At 34.3% G+C, this 16,897-nt stretch overlaps 1 protein-coding gene and 1 pseudogene across 2 annotated transcripts; one reads left to right on the plus strand and one right to left on the minus strand.

Moving 5' to 3' along the window:
• Positions 1–4,852: 4,852 nt before the first annotated feature.
• On the minus strand, positions 4,853–8,344 carry LOC104736951 (alkaline/neutral invertase CINV2). Of its 2 annotated transcripts, XM_010457039.3 has the most exons (6): positions 7,998–8,344; positions 7,011–7,432; positions 6,137–6,568; positions 5,861–6,051; positions 5,418–5,785; positions 4,853–5,341 (listed from the first exon to the last, which is right to left on the minus strand). In XM_010457039.3, the coding sequence occupies exons 2-6, from the start codon at positions 7,401–7,403 to the stop codon at positions 5,046–5,048; spliced, it is 1,680 nt and encodes a 559-aa protein (XP_010455341.1). In that variant the 5' UTR covers positions 7,404–7,432; positions 7,998–8,344; the 3' UTR covers positions 4,853–5,045. The 2 variants fall into 2 exon arrangements, with proteins under 2 accessions (XP_010455341.1, XP_087338242.1); XM_087482116.1 differs by lacking the exon at positions 4,853–5,341 and having other exon boundaries at positions 5,413–5,785; positions 7,998–8,190.
• On the plus strand, positions 8,219–16,897 carry LOC104738308 (putative acetyltransferase At3g50280; annotated as a pseudogene).

Consider the following 16,897-nt stretch of genomic DNA (forward strand, 5'->3'; position numbering starts at 1 on the left):
TGGTCTCATTATGTGAACCGGCAGCATGGTTTCCTTCTGGTAAATAATGAGTCAACATTTCACAAACCGAATCCACTAATTTTTCACACATATTATAATATGCCTTGTTTTGCATGACTCTAGCAGCTAAGGATAAATGTGAGTGACCTTCATGACAACCATATCATATAATGGAATTTTTGCACCTTCTAACAGGTCGTAGAATTTCTTGAAATGGTTAAATACCGGTTCCTCTATATTCTGTTAACTACCATCCTGATCATAGTTATCATCTAAACGTATGTTATAACAAAATGCATCATCCACCATATCCACATATCTATCTTCTACCACATTACCCACTTCTTCATTTCCACTGATAAACGTCAGATCAACGTAACTCGTTCCTGTGCCCATATTGATTTCTTCCCCATGCTTATCCCAAACATAATAATCTACCAAAAACCCATAGCAAAAAAGATGATTCCTAACTGTACCCCCAGAAGACGGCTACAATTTTTTCACTTATCACAAGGGCACTGAAACTTACCACCATTATTTTGAGTTAAACGCTGGCTATTTGCAAAAGCCATGAACTCCTCCACCCCGGTCCTAAACTCTTCCGTGAAATTTCCCGTCACTTTATGAAGCCTCTTATACATCCATTCCCCTAAATGACTATAATTAGAACTTCCCGACATTATTAAAGACCTCACATTATCGCTTTTCCTTTTCTCTCATTGTTGACTATTTTTCTTCTTTAAGCTCGTGTTTCTATTAATGGGAGAACACACGACATATTTTATATATATAGACATATAGGCGACTATTTACCGACTATACAACGACTGGTCAGTGACTACCACTAACAATAGCCAAAAAATTGGCTCACCAACCCCCCAAAACGAATAAACGTGTTTTCTTTTGGCCGACATGTTTACGACTCGCCACATTAGTTGGTGAATAGTCGCCAAATTACCGACTCATCGCAACAGTCCTTAGGTAGTCGCCAAATTAGCTAGTCTTAGGGGACTAAATTAATTTCTTGCCATTTAGTCATAAGATAATCGCTAATTAACCACTACTGTATCGACTATTGTATTTCGTCGATAAACAACGTCTGATTTACAACTAAGTTTGAGCAGTTGTAAATTGGTCGGTAAGTAGTCCTTAAATTAGGCAATTATGTAATTAGTCACCAATTGTAATTGTAAATCCCATGTTTTCTTGTAGTGTCAGTTCACAAAACCAAATATAAAATAAACAAAAGAAAAAAAAAAGAAAATTACACTTGATATTCTTCAATTACAAGTTGTTCCAACAAAGCTCATGCATGTTTTTGGAGGGTATAAACTGTCGGTCAAAGATCTCCTGCTAGCTCAACCCCTAATGTAACTTCTAAGAGCTGATAGAACCACCCAATCAAATGTATCTTTTTACCAGTATAACTTAAAGCTCAACAACCTAGTCGACTGTGTGACTTACTTGGTCACCCCATTTCATATGAGTGTCCAAAGGGATGCATGAGCAATTTCGTCACATAATTCCTCCGTTACTTCTCAAGTGAGGGCATTAATATCATCAGGATTCTCTCAAATTTTTCTTGGGGAATAAACCACTGCACAATCCAAAACATAATAAAACTCATTATATTAGCCTTGTTCATGGCAGCGATAGTTCGCTAAATAGTCGTTGGATCTAGCAACCAATTGCAGTGATTTGCTGTAACATTTGTGTTCCACAATTATATTTTAGGTTGTGTTGAATAAATCAAAGGAGTGGATTTTAAATAATTATCGGTTTAATTATCGGTTTAATTAAATCCTGGTTTAACTAGATTAAACCAAAATCCCTAGACTCTATTTTAAAGTCTAACCTCCTTTGTTTTGATGGAGTGTCGACGTTGGGAGTCACAGAAAGAGAGAGATATGTAGAGCCTTGGTTGATTTGGTGTGAAGGAGAAGGAGAAAGAGATCAACAAAGCTTTGTCTTAGAAAGAATGAGAAGGAACAGAATCTTCAGGGTCTGGGAGAAGGAGGATCCGACTGCTCAAATCGTTTTGAAAGGTAGGGTTGTAGCTAGGAGATTTTCGTACACTCTCCTTTTTATAGAAGTGAATTTGAGTTAATATTCTAGGAGATATCAGCAGTTTCGTGGGGTGTTTCTTCTCAGTCTCGGATTGAGACCAGCGGGTGTTTCGGGATCGATTGCTGTGTCATCTGAGATCGGATCGTGCTGACATTTTGTGGGAAGCTTATGGACGTCGACCTCGCTTTTCACCGGAGGGATTGGAAAGTTAACGGTTCGTTTTGATCTTGTGAGGTTGTTATTTTCTGCTTTTTCTGGTAGTTTATTTTCAATGTTTGTTTGTTGTTGGGATTGGTTATAGGAGCGAGCTTGGTTGTTCTTGGATATTGGTGAGCTTCTCTTTTGGCTGTAGTTATTTTCGTGAATCACTTGTTACGGTGAGTGCGTGACCATGAGCTTATCTGAGCGATTGAGTTGTATGACTTGTTTTGTGTGATGATATGTAGGTGTGGTGAATATGTTATTGGGTGACCTGTTCAATGACTGGTTTGTTATGTTTTATTTGTGGTTGTACTCTTGATTTGCATTTGTGTATAACTCGTAGATGGGAGGATCGCCTCACCGGGTATTTCTGGTAACACATCTCATTGTGTTTGTGGTGCAGGTAATGAATGTGTAGCGTGGAATCAAGGCGATGAGGATGACCATAATCTAGGGTCTCAATTGTTGTGTTGTGGTTATGTTAGTTAGGTTTATGTGTTTTCGCTGTGCATGTTGATGGTTGGTTTATGTTAATTGGAGTTCTAGATGTTGGTTTATTGTTTAGGTTGTAATTATATATTATGAGATATTTAATTATATTATTATTATTAAAAAAACGGGTCAGGTTGTTTCACTTGCGACCAAAGTTTTTAGTCGCTTTTTTTTCAGTGACTTCGTGTGAAACGAACAACACATCAACTACAAAATAAATAGATAAATAATAATAATAATAATAATAATAATAATAATATAATAAATAATTATAAAATGAATTAAATAATGAAAATTATAATTAACCATTTAGAATATATATTTAACCTCATTATTAAATAAAATATATACTAATTATTTATTAAAGTAAATTATTTTTTTCTCTCAAAAAAGTAAATTAAATGTAATTAAATGTGGAAGTCGGGAACTACATGAAATCAGAATTGGATATGCGAAAGCGAAAACGTTTCGAAACGTGGAAGTGGGTACCTATTAAGCAAGTGGATACCTATTAGAAATATATATATAATATATACTAAAATAAAATTTTCCAAAAATGCAATACATAGTTTGAACATAAATTCACAAATGCGCTTTGTCATCTACATAGATTAATAATATTAATGAGATATTTATATCATGTATGGAAAAAACAACACAAACAACGCGATGAAAAACAGACTACAATTAAATGATTATTAATAAAACAGATTTGAAGTGTTGAAGTGTGGAGGAGTTAATGAGACATGGTGATTGAAACTGTTAAAGATGATTTGGTCGGTCACTTTGGTTTTAGCTTTTGTCTCCCCTGGAGGAAGTGTGTAGGGGAGTCTGATGTTGTGAGTAAGATGGAGCCGGCTTATTCATATCTCATGTTAGCAGCAGCATTGTATTCTGATGAGCATTTCCCAAGTCGCTAGTGTTGTTATTTGATTGATTAATGGTGGTTTTGGTCTGTGGTTTTTAAACCACAGTTTTCAAGTGTTTTCGTGATCGAGAAAGCTATAGGTACTAGGTTTGAAGACTACCTTGATAGCGTACGCTCGCAGCAATTTTGTATTCATGTTGCACTTTGCATTTGTCTTTCTCTATTGTGGTTTCTTTCGTTTCATCTTACCATGCTTTGTTGTGTGTGTTTGCTTGTTGTTGTTCTGTTTTTTTGCATTGTAGTTTTGTAGTATTTTTCTGCTACCTGTATTTCTTTGTAAATTTCTGTCACAAACGAAAATGGTATGAAACTTAACCTTTTACCAAAAATTAAAAAAAAACTTAACTTTTAATTAAAAAATATTGTAAAATGTATTTAGACAAAAATAAATAAATTAGTTATTTTTTTAAAGGATGTATCATATTGATCCATATAATTTAATTCTTTTACTTGAAATTTATAATCTCATAAATGAATCATTTTAAAATTTAATATAAAATAATATATAAAATATAATGGGCCGATGGGTTACAGTGACTGTTAAATGAATAATAGAACAAATCAACAAATATTTGCGACAAATATAATGGGTCGTTGGCGATTGATTAACGAACATGGCCGTCATTATCACATTTAAACTCACTTTCTTAAGCAAACAAACAATAGTAGTATCCATATCCCAACTAAAGGTAATGTCGTTTCTTGCTCTTTTAGACCACCAGTTATGACGGATCCCAAAGTTCCCAGCCTCTCCTTCATTTTACCTACTAACGATGAGAAATCACTCTTCACTTGTGAACATAACAAATCAAACGTTGATCAAAGTTATATAGCAACAGTGTTTGACATGATCATGGTGGGCATAATCTACTTACAGAGAACTTCACAAGTGAAAATTTTGATTCAAGATCAGAAGATTTATTCGGATCACATAAAAACTGAGCAGAGGATAGAGACATGATGCTATCTCTGTTTCAGAGTTTCACTAAGCATCATATTCTAGAGCTGTTCACGGTTCCATGAGTCTATAATTGTTGACCTATACAAAAACGTTGGGAATGTATTTGGCATAACGGGGAAAGTAATGATCGTGGGTGCATGGGAAAAAAGCATTAAAATAGTGGGAGACCAAAACAATGGAGCTGCTTTAATCCCATTAAAACATTTTTCAATAGTTATTGTTTATAAATTAAATGAGCCCATTCATAAGTAATGTTCAAGTTGGCTTCAAAAACGTATGTCAAGTTTTTGTTTAATAGGCCAATACAAAACAGAGCGATGACTCGATAAGATCTCTTGATAAAATTATAATACAAAACAAAAGCAAAAGAAAAAAAAAAACGTAAGAAAACAAATATCAACAAGTCCATGAAGCAGATCTCTTGATAACAGGTTTCATCTGTTTGTCTTCTTCAAGAGAGATCATTCCAATATGTGAAGGATCTTCAAGCATCATCTTCGCAACCAAGTACCCCGCGATTGACCAAGTCTGGTACTTCCTAGCCTGTTTTCCAACGTACCTTCCTTGTTTACCATCGTAGTATTCAGGCCAGCAGTCTCGGTGTATCCGTGACTCAATTAGATCAATAGCACGTCTCGCGATTTGAGGCCTGCCTGTCTTGATGCATGCAGCCGTGAGCGTCCAAAGCAATACTGCACACAAAAAGATAGCGGTAAGGACCAAGCGTTTCACATGATGTCTTTAGTTTAGGACAAAAAGAATGCTAACCTGGCCAAGATCCACCGTTGTGGTAACTCCACCTAGTGTTCTTAGGATCACAACCAGTAACGATCCGCCACTCATGGCCTTCAATACAAGGATAACATATCTTGAGCGGCATCTCACCAACTAGTTCCTCCCAACGGTGCTCAAGGAGATCCATAATAGCCATTGACTGATCCGGAGTTGCCAAGGAAGAGAGGATGGAGACACAATTCCCTAAAGAAAACCACCTGAAATCCATACGGGCCGGGCTTACATTGCCCACAAAGTACCCTCCACGGAGAGGCATGAAGTCGAAAACCCACTCTGGTATCGAGTCCGGCATCACATTGAACTTGTTCACGGCTGTGTGTGAATACTCCTCTGTCTTGTACCTTAACGAAAATGAATCATTTTAGTTAGTGTTGACTTATAAATAATACATTTTCAGATCATCTTGAGGTTGGTACCTGTAGATATCGTTGAGTTGTTGGAAGTCAAGCCAAAAGTAATTGCGCATATGGAAACTCAAGGCGTGAAGTCTCTTCACAATCCTTTCTATGAACTCTCTACCTTCCTCGTCAGGTTTAAGCATCGACAAGGCACATCTTAGCGACATGAAAAACAGAGCTTGAATCTCTATAGGATATCCATAAACACCCTACAAAGCACAAGTCAAGGTTTGGTTTTAGTGTGAAGAATCTAAAAAGATGTTTGCTCGTTTAAACTAGAAGGTACGTTCTTACCATTCTCCTATCAACCATAGAACAACCATCAGCACAAAGCAGTGTAGGGAAAGTGTCAAACCCTTCGGACAAGCAGAGTGAGAGTATAAGTCTCATTCCTTTCTGACACTCTGGTGACTCAGACAGAGTCAAATCTCCTGTAGATTTTGTGTAAGCACGGAGAAGTATGATCCACCAGAATCCTGAATCCACCGGTGCTACTCTTCCTATAGCGCTTTCTCCAAAATCCGCTATGATTGTGTCGGTTTTACGGACTGGATCATGAAGCACCTTGAAGCTTGCTGGCATAACACCTTCCCCGAGCTTGAACCGATCAACCCGTTTCTCCCAACCTTGAAGCTGAAGCGTCTTGAGCAAGAAGTTTTTCACTATATCTGGCTCTCCATTCATCAGAAACGCCAGTGCACTTGGTACAAAGTCTCGTACGAACACCTACACAAAATTAAACTAAAAGTTTTAAGATATTATGTGCTCTGGATTCAAATACTCTAACCAATATAAAAACTAACGTGACCTTTATTTTATGAAATACCAAGACATTACTAGTTTGTTACTAAAATCAAATAATATGACCTTTATTTTATAAAATACCAAGAGCGTTACTAAATAGTGTTTTTAGGTTTGATTACTCAAAATCAAAGAAGATAAGGGTCACATTTCTATGTCACGATTTAGAAAAGTTTGTGTCGTTTAAACCTTTTATATATATTAGCTAAGTCTTTAACCACATTTCTATGTAACAGAGCCATTGAGAATAAAAACGTAAAATAAGCTTCTAACTAAGAGAAAATTTGCTCATTTTATAGAATTATTTCACGACTAGGTCTCCGTTTTTTGCTAATCGATTGAATTGATTATGGAATCATTTAATTACCTGATCGTAGTTCAAGACCTCCTCGGAGGCATGGTCATAAGCTGCAATGGTACCAACAGGTTGACCACGGAAGAACACCATTGACCTTCTCAAAGCTTCCCAAGCCTCAGCAATTATCGGATGAGGCTCAAACGAGTTCCTTACAGAGAGAGGAGTGTCCAATATTGACCTACTTCCAGGAGAATGAGCCATGTCTAAAAAGCTGTCCTGTCTTACATAGCCATTTGATAACTCGCTCATTGACCTCTCGTCGAATGATCTCTTCCGTTCGGTCTTTAGCTGCCTCGGCTTCTCCAAAGCCCGAGTCAGATGGAAATCATCCATCTCTGATAATGAATAATTTGTGTGTGATCCTGCAACTCTTACCCTCAATGGTTCTTTATGACCTTCCATTTCTTTCGTTTTAATTGATAGAACAAGATCTATAGATTCAGTCATTAAAAAAAAAAAAAAAGACACAAAATCAATTATTTAGATAAAATCATTAAACTGATTTTGTTTCTATCTGGAAATAAAACTATCTCCATTTTGTAACAACAATGGATTTTTTCTTTTTTTAGAAATAAATTTGTGTTTCTTTTAAGATTTTTTTTTTCAAAATTCCTTTAACAAATTACTTATCCAAGTTCCAAAGGGTTGAACAAAAAAAAAACAAAAAAGCTTATCCAAATAAATTGTGTCTAATTATATTATAATTTGTTTTTCCTCTGACTCTCTTTTATCTTATTTAATTACTTATCCAAATAATTAAACAAAAAAACTCTTGCGTCGTTGAGTCACGCGAGATTACCCATAAGTCCATAACAAAGTATACATGAGAAATCAAAACTTATCTAATGATAATAGTTCCAAACAATAATACAAGATTAGTACTGTTAATAACAAAAAATATTAATCAAGATCCCCATGATAACTAGATCTACATCTAGATTTAAATACATAATGGTTCTAACATAAGTGAGATATATTTTAAGAAAGAAACCAAACCTGAGAAGACGACGGAAGCGTCAAGAACTCGTACCAAAAACCGGCGATATCGCCGGAGAGTGAGAGAAGAAGGGGCAAGAAAGTAAGAAAAGTGGAAAAAAGAGTCATGAAGAGTGAAGCTGTTGTTTTATAGATTAGATTAGAACAAGAAGGAAGAAGAAGACAAAACAGGACTTCTTAAAGAGACCGAAACAAACAAAACGGGGCCTGGTAAGGGATACATGTCGACGAAAGGGACGGAGTTTACCGGTAGGTACCGGTAAAGATACGGTCAAGTTGTGTTATTGGTGGTACGTGGAGTAACCGGTAATGTACTGAACGAGTAAGTGAATCTCATTGTCTGATTTAGTTATTGGACTTTTCGCTTGGGATACTTATTTTATCGGTTTCCCAGTCATTTTTTATCTTTATTGTTATTATTGATTTTTGTTTTTGACATATAAACCAAACACAGTGGTGGACTGGTAGCTTGCTAGTGTGTTAGGTAGACAATATAATAATAATTAATAAGTATATACCATATTTATGTAATGTTTTATTTTTTTAGTAGAATGATGAGAGCTTTAATATAATAATAATTTTTTTTTTTTTTTCGGGTGCTCGGGTCGGACCTAGAACACAAAAACTGCATACTTTTGATGATGGTTCAGTTGTTAGACAATTTTATTTGCCTCAAGGCTCAGTAAGACTTTTATGAACTTACAGCTTGTTGGTCTGACAACAACAACGAAGCAGAGTTTGGCTGAGGAGCTGTTAAGACTAACTAACTCTTGCTTCTCAACCCAACCTTTGTGAACAATGTGGACAGGAACCGAAGAACCAAACTGAACCGATTAGGAAAATGGAAACCGAACCAAATTGTACTCGATTCCAAATAATTTATTATATTAATTTGTAATAATTTTACTATGAAATTAATTGTAAGAAATTAAATAAATTACGTAATCATTAATGTATGTGAGAAATTATATATTTAACTGGAAAATACAAATTAAAATTTTAAAAAAGAATTGCACAATCATGTTTTAGTGGATAATTGCTGAATCAAGTTTAAAAAAAAAAAATTGGCAACATTATTGATAATGTTAAATATTTAGCAAAATGTTTGGTGATTGACAATTTAACATCACTAATTTTTGTAATAAATGTTAGTAATGAATTTAAAATGTATATATTTTAGATAAAGAACCGCGTAATACACAATTTAATAATTTAAAACTTCTATAAGTTTATAAAACTATAATATTGAATAACTCAGAAATTTAGCAATATATTATTCCTAAATTATAATGTTTGTGGTATAACATACATGTCTTTTTTGGTTACGAATCTAATATGTTTTCCCGTACTCACATGTACATACTATGCTAAAATTTAATCAAACCAACCATATTATTTAATTATAAAAAGTCAAGATTTTAATTAACAAAAATTTGCTTTTAAAGATTCAATTATTATATAAAAATATTAGCAAAATTAGTAAAGATAAGTTGAAATATTGTCTGAAAATTAATATTATGGAAAACATTATTGTAATTAATATCACATATGATTTATGTTAATATGAAACATCCGTAAAATTTAGGTACATTTTATAAAATTTTAAAATGATTATTAGTATTGTACTTTAATATTTTGGAATTGGTTTTATGAATGGTTTAGGTACAACACTGAGAATAACACAAGTAAAAAACAAAATCATATTACTGTACTTTAATCAAAAATATATGAGAAAATATGTAATATATATATATATATAAATTAATTTAAATTTTTAACATTCATCTCAATTTATATACTCTAGAGAAAAAATTATATATCTTTGTGACAGCGTCTTATACAATATTTGTTTACAAGTGGTCCCGTACCTCAGTTGGTTAGAGACTTGGTCTTATGAGCTGAAGGTCGTGGTTTCGAGCCCCTCCATAACCATTTGTCATTCAATTTAAATAATAAATTTTTTCAACAAAAAGATTCATATATCTGAAAATTTTAGATTTTATAAAACTGAAATACTAAGAAATCTGCTTTTAAGGTATTAACAATTCCAAAACAACATATTTCAAAAAGTCTCCATTAAAATACCCTTTTACTATGAATTATCTTTAAATTTAGTTATACTTATTCTAAGTTATTAATATTTATCTCTGGTATTCTTTAATATTAATATGTAGAGATATGATTTACTCATCTTCTTTTATTTGTGTTCATTTTTTTCAAGAAAAGAAAATGATATGCATATTTTAAGTATAAATAAGATTTATAAAAAAATTACTTCATTTTTTCAGCAGGAAAAAAGAAATTTGAGTCCTTTTTGAATTAATATCTATCAACAAAAAAAAACCGGGTAGAATCAGGTTAATAATTAGATAAATTAGAAATTATTTTAATAATATTTAATATATATTAACATATTTTTTATGATGTATATATTTAAATTTTAATATTTTTATTTTAAACATTTTTTGTAAATATAGAATTGACATGTGTTAACATCTAATCTTTACGATTTACATGTGTCACAAATATGTAGAATTTGGCAATATATTTGATAATGGTGAATATGTAGCAAAAGTTTTGGTGATTAACAATTTAACATCATTAGATTTTTGTAATATATATGAATAAGATATTTTAAATATATATATATATATATGTAGATGTAAATTACTTTGTTCATACAAAAAGGTAAAGAATTCTATTTACTAATTGAAAATACTCTTTATTTTTTCCTCAAAAAGAAAAAAAAAACAAAAGAAAATTGCTATCATTTTCCTACAATATATTTTTAATATAAATTTTATTAAAAATAAATAACCCATCTATCTGTTAGTAATTTAGTATTATATTAAAAACAAAGGATTGTATATAAAAACTAAAAAGGAAAGGTTTGACCCAAAAAAAAAAAAACAGGAAAGCATATCTCAAAAATGATTGCTCCTGAAACTTGTATTTTTCTCTATCTTAACCTATGAATGAAAGTATGATGAACAAACAAACAAACATAGGCTAAGATGATCAGATGCAGTGCAAGGTGTTTCAATATCCTTATGATGTTGTAGCATAAAGGATGTCAATCCATAAAGAATGTGATATGTAAGCAGTCAAGATGTGATCAATGCATTCAAGTTAAGCCAAATATCAAGTTGGTTTATTTCTAACAACCTAATGACAAAAATTCAATGCAGAAGATTAAAGCAACTTAAGACAGTACTAATGCATAATTAAACAGTAGAACAAGTGCAATAAACTATGCTAAGCAATAGAAAACTACTAACAAATGCAACTAAGAGCAAACTGAAATAAAATAGAACAATGCATAAACAAGTAAGTAAACTGGAGCTCGACCTAGCACTCGGTCGAGTGCATGGTCGAGTGCATGGTCGAGTGGGTGGTCGAGTTGACTTGCGGATGAAAAACAGAAACAGAGCAACAACCAAAACATAACAAAACTAAAGTAAATCAAATAGGAAGCGAATAACAATGCTTGAACAAAGAAATCAATAAACAAAGAAAGGTCCTAAGGATGGATTCATGGGCTGGGCTCAAGCTATGGTTATCTAGATTGATCAACAAACCTCAATCAACAATGAGCTATCTCTAGACAGTGATCTTCCAAGACTTGTTAATCCATTCCCATGGCAATAACAATGGAGCTTAGATACTCATAGACTAGCTCTCACTAGCTATTACATATAAAAGCAGGCATTAAAAAGCCAGATCAATATTGTCAAAAATCAAACAAAATATCTAATCTCTTAGCATGCTTCATAATAATCTCCAGCATTAGCCTTATCTAGCAACTTAAACATTGGTGTGATGCTAAGAAGCCTGAGATCTATCCTCACCCTATCAGTTTAAGGATAACATAGAGCATATCTAATCCAGAAGAGATATATAACAAACAAGCTTGATCAATCTAAACACCCATAACCTTTACCCAGCCTAATCCATCCTTAAGATCTCTACACACTACTAAGAATCACAAAACATGATGAACAAAGTCATAAACCCAGAAATTAATGAAACTTGCATGATTAGATAGATGAGATGAAGATCTACAATATTGAAGAAAAAATCAAACTCAAATTCTCAATACTTAGAAAGTTGTGGAACCAACAAGTATCAAGGATTTATTGGTTTTTGGTACAAAAGTGGCTAATGATCTAAGCAAAAAGAAAAGAAAAAGTAGACAATTCCCAAAAGGGTAAAAACTAGGTTTAGATATTTTTCCTCTGTAAAGTGGTTCTCTTTGCGGCCATAGGGTACAATAGGTTTATATATGAAGGAAGGGAAGCCCTAAAATGGCTAGAGGACAAAATAGAGAGGCGGCTCACAACTCGACCATGTGCTCGGTCGAGTGCATGGTCGAGTGACCTCTTCTTCTGCTTCTTCCAATGGTCGAGTCCTCGATCTGGGATGATATCTGTTCAGTAAAATCGGGATAACTCTTTAACTAAACCTCCAATTGACTTGAAACCACCGGCATTGGAAAGATAACTCAATTTAATACAGCTCTCGTGAAGACGGCTGAAGATGAATCGCAACAGAAGATCTTCATTTGAATGGATCTTTGAGGAGCTCGTTATGAATCCGACCATGTACTCGACCGTGTGCCTGCTCGAGTGGTATGGTCGAGTGCCTTATTTTCCCTTCCTAATACATCCAATCCTCTTGTTTAGCTCCAGAAATAACACCAAGTCCTTCCTTACCCTTTTAGAGTTCCAAAACCCCTAATAATACTCCAAATGCACAAATGTATGCAATGCATGCTTCTAAACATCCTAAGTGCATATTTGGACAGAAATGGCTATAAAATTAAGGAATCACTTCTATATGATGCAAAACATGAACTAAACAAGGCCTAAAATATGGTAAAATATAGTGACATCGGCTCCTTATTCTCCTTCTTCTTCTTCAATATCATCGGAAGTAAAGGTTATCTCAAAATGCTTCGTCAAACCCAAAACCCTCCCTGAAAAATGGAAAGAACCATACCATTTTTCACCATTAGATCATTTCATTCTCTCAATCCATTACATCCAAAAGGGTCTTGTCTTTCTCAAACCACCGTTTTCTGAATCTGACGATGCAAAAGAGTTCATGGAGACTTTGCTGCAGAAGCTCTAAGACTCGCTTGCCACAACACTTGTCCATTTCTATCTTCTCGCTGGTCGCCTCTCGACTTTATATTCCGACAATCAAAGTCAAAGATCTCACTCAGTGTTTGTGGATTGTAATAACAGTCCTCGTGCTGGATTTATCCATGCTGATGTGTGTGGTTTTTCACTTCAAATCTTTTACCTTAAAAAGACCACACAACTGCTGAAAGTGCACAGCTAATCGATAGTAGTATTTAAGGATCGATCCCACAGAGAGAGAGTTGTTGTTCAACGGAATCCGACAGAGGTAAGAAAGGCTAGGACTAAAAAAAAATAGGGTTTTGGTTGTCACGATTGTAGCAAGCAAATGAATGTAAATAAAAGCAAGTAAAATAAATGAAACAAGCGTTGGGCATCAAGGGGAATCGTAGGGGTTCAATGATCTATCTATCTAGGAAAGTTTAGGGTTAGTTTGTTTATCTAAACCTCGGACTACGAAACACTAATGAATCTTTAACTTAAAGTTCTCAAGCTAACCGTCTAAGATCACTACAATTCGTTACTCAACTGTAGCAGGCAACGACGCATTACAAATCATTTAAGACAGGTTCGATTCTAATCCGTGGAATTCCGTAGGTAAGGGGTATGTGCTTCCTATGTCTCCCCACACATCTAAGCTAGGTCAAGCACACATGCAAGCTTTTGGCAAAGCACACACACTTTAGATCATATTTAGTTCATGAGGCTAACTTAAAGCATTAAGTAAAGACTTAGAATTAAAGCATAGAATAAACAGATTTAAATCTAACAAACCCTAAAAATTGCCACCTAAACTAAGATCATCTCCCCCCTTTGATTTATCCCTTTAAACCCAACTAGAAAACTACTCTAGAATTTTTAAGGGAATCATCAAAGCAAGGTTTAAACAATTCAAAAACATAAAAGAATAAATAGAGAAAAGGGTTTTAGATATTACTTCAATGATTGTCAAACAAAGTTGTAGGATCTTCTCCCTTAGAAACAAAGTACAAAGCAAATAGAATAGAAAGAGTTGGTGGATCTCAAAGCTTCAAAGAGAGGGACGAGGGAGAGGTCTGGACGTCGGCTGCTCCTCTGGTCGCATCTCTTGGCTGCTCCAATGATTGTACACTCAAAACCCTAGGGCTTAGAAGAGTATTTATAGGGTTCTGTCTAGGTTTAGGGTTTGGTAAGGGTAGAAACGTCTTCTCTTGATAAGCACATGGAAATGGCGGCGTAGGAAGCTTCTAGAACGGTGGTGAAGACTTGGATTGGGCCGCCGCGGTGGTAGCTGGTCAGGCCTTCAATAAAAAGCCCATTGGCTTGATGGTTCTCCTTATGTTGGTTTAAGGTACGTCTCGGTAAATCGGGCATAACTTCCAGATGGTTGGATGGATTGACTTGATTCCACTTCGAGGAGAAAGATGACTCTCTCAGATTTCAATAGACACCAGGTACGTCGAAATGTGAGTTCTGAACGTTCTTCAAACGTTGCCCTTACTGTAAAGCTCTGCAACTTTCCTAAAACGTATTTTCCTTGCCTTTAGGTCCTTTTTGCTATAAAACCTATAAAACTTTTTTGAAACCTAAAATACTTGATAATAGACATTAAAGCCTTGAAATCATATCAAACTCATCCTAAATGCATACTAAAACTATAGCTAAATTGGGTAAAATAATGATGTTATCACATGCTGAATCAGATCTAAGTGTATCAGACATTGTTGGGTCTAAGTATGTTCCTTTGGTTGTTTAATCTTTCTTTGATCACCACAAAGCACTGACCCGTGATGGTTACACCATGAGTCTCTTATCAGTCAAGCACTACAAGAAAACATGCCATTTGTGACTCCAAATTTCTTCCCAAAATAGTCGCAAATATGCTATATACGAATATTTTGCGACTATTTGAGATGATCGTTAAAAATTGGTCGCAAATTTTCCTGATCCCAAGATAGTCGCAAAATACCGACTACTATGTGACCTCATTTTAGAGTCTTAAATTTGCAACTATGTTAAGACTCTAGTATGTAGTCATATATTAGAGACTAATTAGTGACGTATATCTATAGTGAGTTTTTTGTGACTCAAGATAGAGACTAAATTTTGACGGTATTTCAAATCGCATAATACTGACATTTTTGCGACGAACTACAGAAGAAAAAACAAATAAAAAGATTTATTATATCAAAGAAAAGGAAATGAAAAATAATTTTATTTGTAATTAAGCTCATTACAACCCGAAAATACAATAATTTTATTTGTATATATCTATTGACTATATCTATTTATTAGCATCATCGACGGAGTGACGGAGAACAAAACGGTGGGTGGTCGGAGACGGCGATGCGGTGGCCGAAGACGGAGAACAATCATTTGGTAAATTTTTTTCAAACTTACATAGCCTTACTTTAAAAACCTACGTAACATTTTCTACATGATTTGTTTTTTTTCAAAGAGTTTAATTAATACATGTAAATTCAATTTTTAAATCTGGAGGAGTTGCTAAAATGAGGCAAAATAGTCGCAAAATTAAGACTCTTTTGTGACTATAGATAAAATCCGGCAAAACATAATTAGTTTTTCTCTTAGGTTGCAAAATAGTCGGTAAAGAGTCATTTATTTATGACTATTTGCCGACTAAGTATATCCGTCGTAAATGTGCAATTCTTTTGCATCTGTTGTCATAATATTCGTTAAGTAGTCTTAAAACAGTAACAAAAGCGTCACAAATATTTGCGAACACAAAAAAAGTCAGAAAAGGTAGTCCCAAAATGCATGTTTTCTTGAAGTGATTAAAGATACATTTTACTCATTCTTGTATATATAACTATCTCTTAAAATCATATTATATATTATTCAAATATATATAACAGAGTTGTAGTAACTAAAGGTGAAACTCTTTTACTAATGGTTGATACTCATATTGTGTTATATAGGTCACAGAATTGGTAGATGGTGTGTTTATAGGATTTTCGATGAATTATGCGATTGGTGATGGAAGTTCAATCTGGCAGTTCTTCAACTCTTTTGCCTATATATTCAATTCACAAGAAGAAAGTATCATTGAGAGTAACAACAAAAAATTGCTCTGTCTCAAGAATCCTCCAATCGTTCGTGAAGTGTTCGGTCCAACATACAGCGTTCCTTTCAATGAACCTGATGATGAGTCCTTAAGTCTTTACAAAACTCCAGTTTTGAAGGAGAGAATGTTCAGTTTCTCATCAGAAATAGTGACGTTGTTGAAATCAAAGGCGAATCAAGAATGTGGAACGACAAAGATCTCTTCTTTTCAGTCGCTAACCTCATTCATATGGAGAAGCATAACAAGAGAAACAAAACTACCGAATGATCAAGAAACCATTTGCTGGGTTGCTGCTGGAAATAGATCAAGAACGAATCCACCACTGCCAATGAATTATTTTGGTAATTACATTTCTCTTGTGAAAACGACTACTAACGTTGGTGATTTATTGGAGAATGACTTCGGATGGGCTGCTTTGAAGCTGCATCAAGATGTATCGGAACACACTATAGAGAAGATCTCTGCCGAGATAAATAGATGGTTGAAGTCTCCTTTACAGATGCGAGTTTGGGATGGGGAAAGCAGTGGCGGTTAGAAGCGGTTATGGCGGTAAGTATGACGGGAAGTATTCAGCTTATCCAGGAACAGAAGGAGGAGCAAACATAGATTTGGAAGTATGTCTATTTCCCGAGTTTATAGAAGCTTTGGAATCAGATCAAGAGTTCATGTCTCTCGTCTCTTCTTCTTCTTCCTGA

This window comes from Camelina sativa, chromosome 13, assembly GCF_030686135.1.
Source record: "Camelina sativa cultivar CO46 ecotype springtype chromosome 13, ASM3068613v1".
Lineage (NCBI taxonomy): Eukaryota > Viridiplantae > Streptophyta > Magnoliopsida > Brassicales > Brassicaceae > Camelina > Camelina sativa.

What these genes read in the sequence shown, in the direction of transcription:
- LOC104736951 (XM_010457039.3), bottom strand. Translation starts at nt 7,403, where the DNA reads ATGGAAGGTCATAAAGAACCATTGAGGGTAAGAGTTGCAGGATCACAC. An exon ending in CTATGGTTGATAGGAGAATG is followed by an intron (nt 6,052 to 6,136) that starts GTAAGAACGTAC and finishes TGTGCTTTGTAG; the next exon opens with GGTGTTTATGGATATCCTAT. An exon ending in CAACGGTGGATCTTGGCCAG is followed by an intron (nt 5,342 to 5,417) that starts GTTAGCATTCTT and finishes TTTTGTGTGCAG; the next exon opens with TATTGCTTTGGACGCTCACG.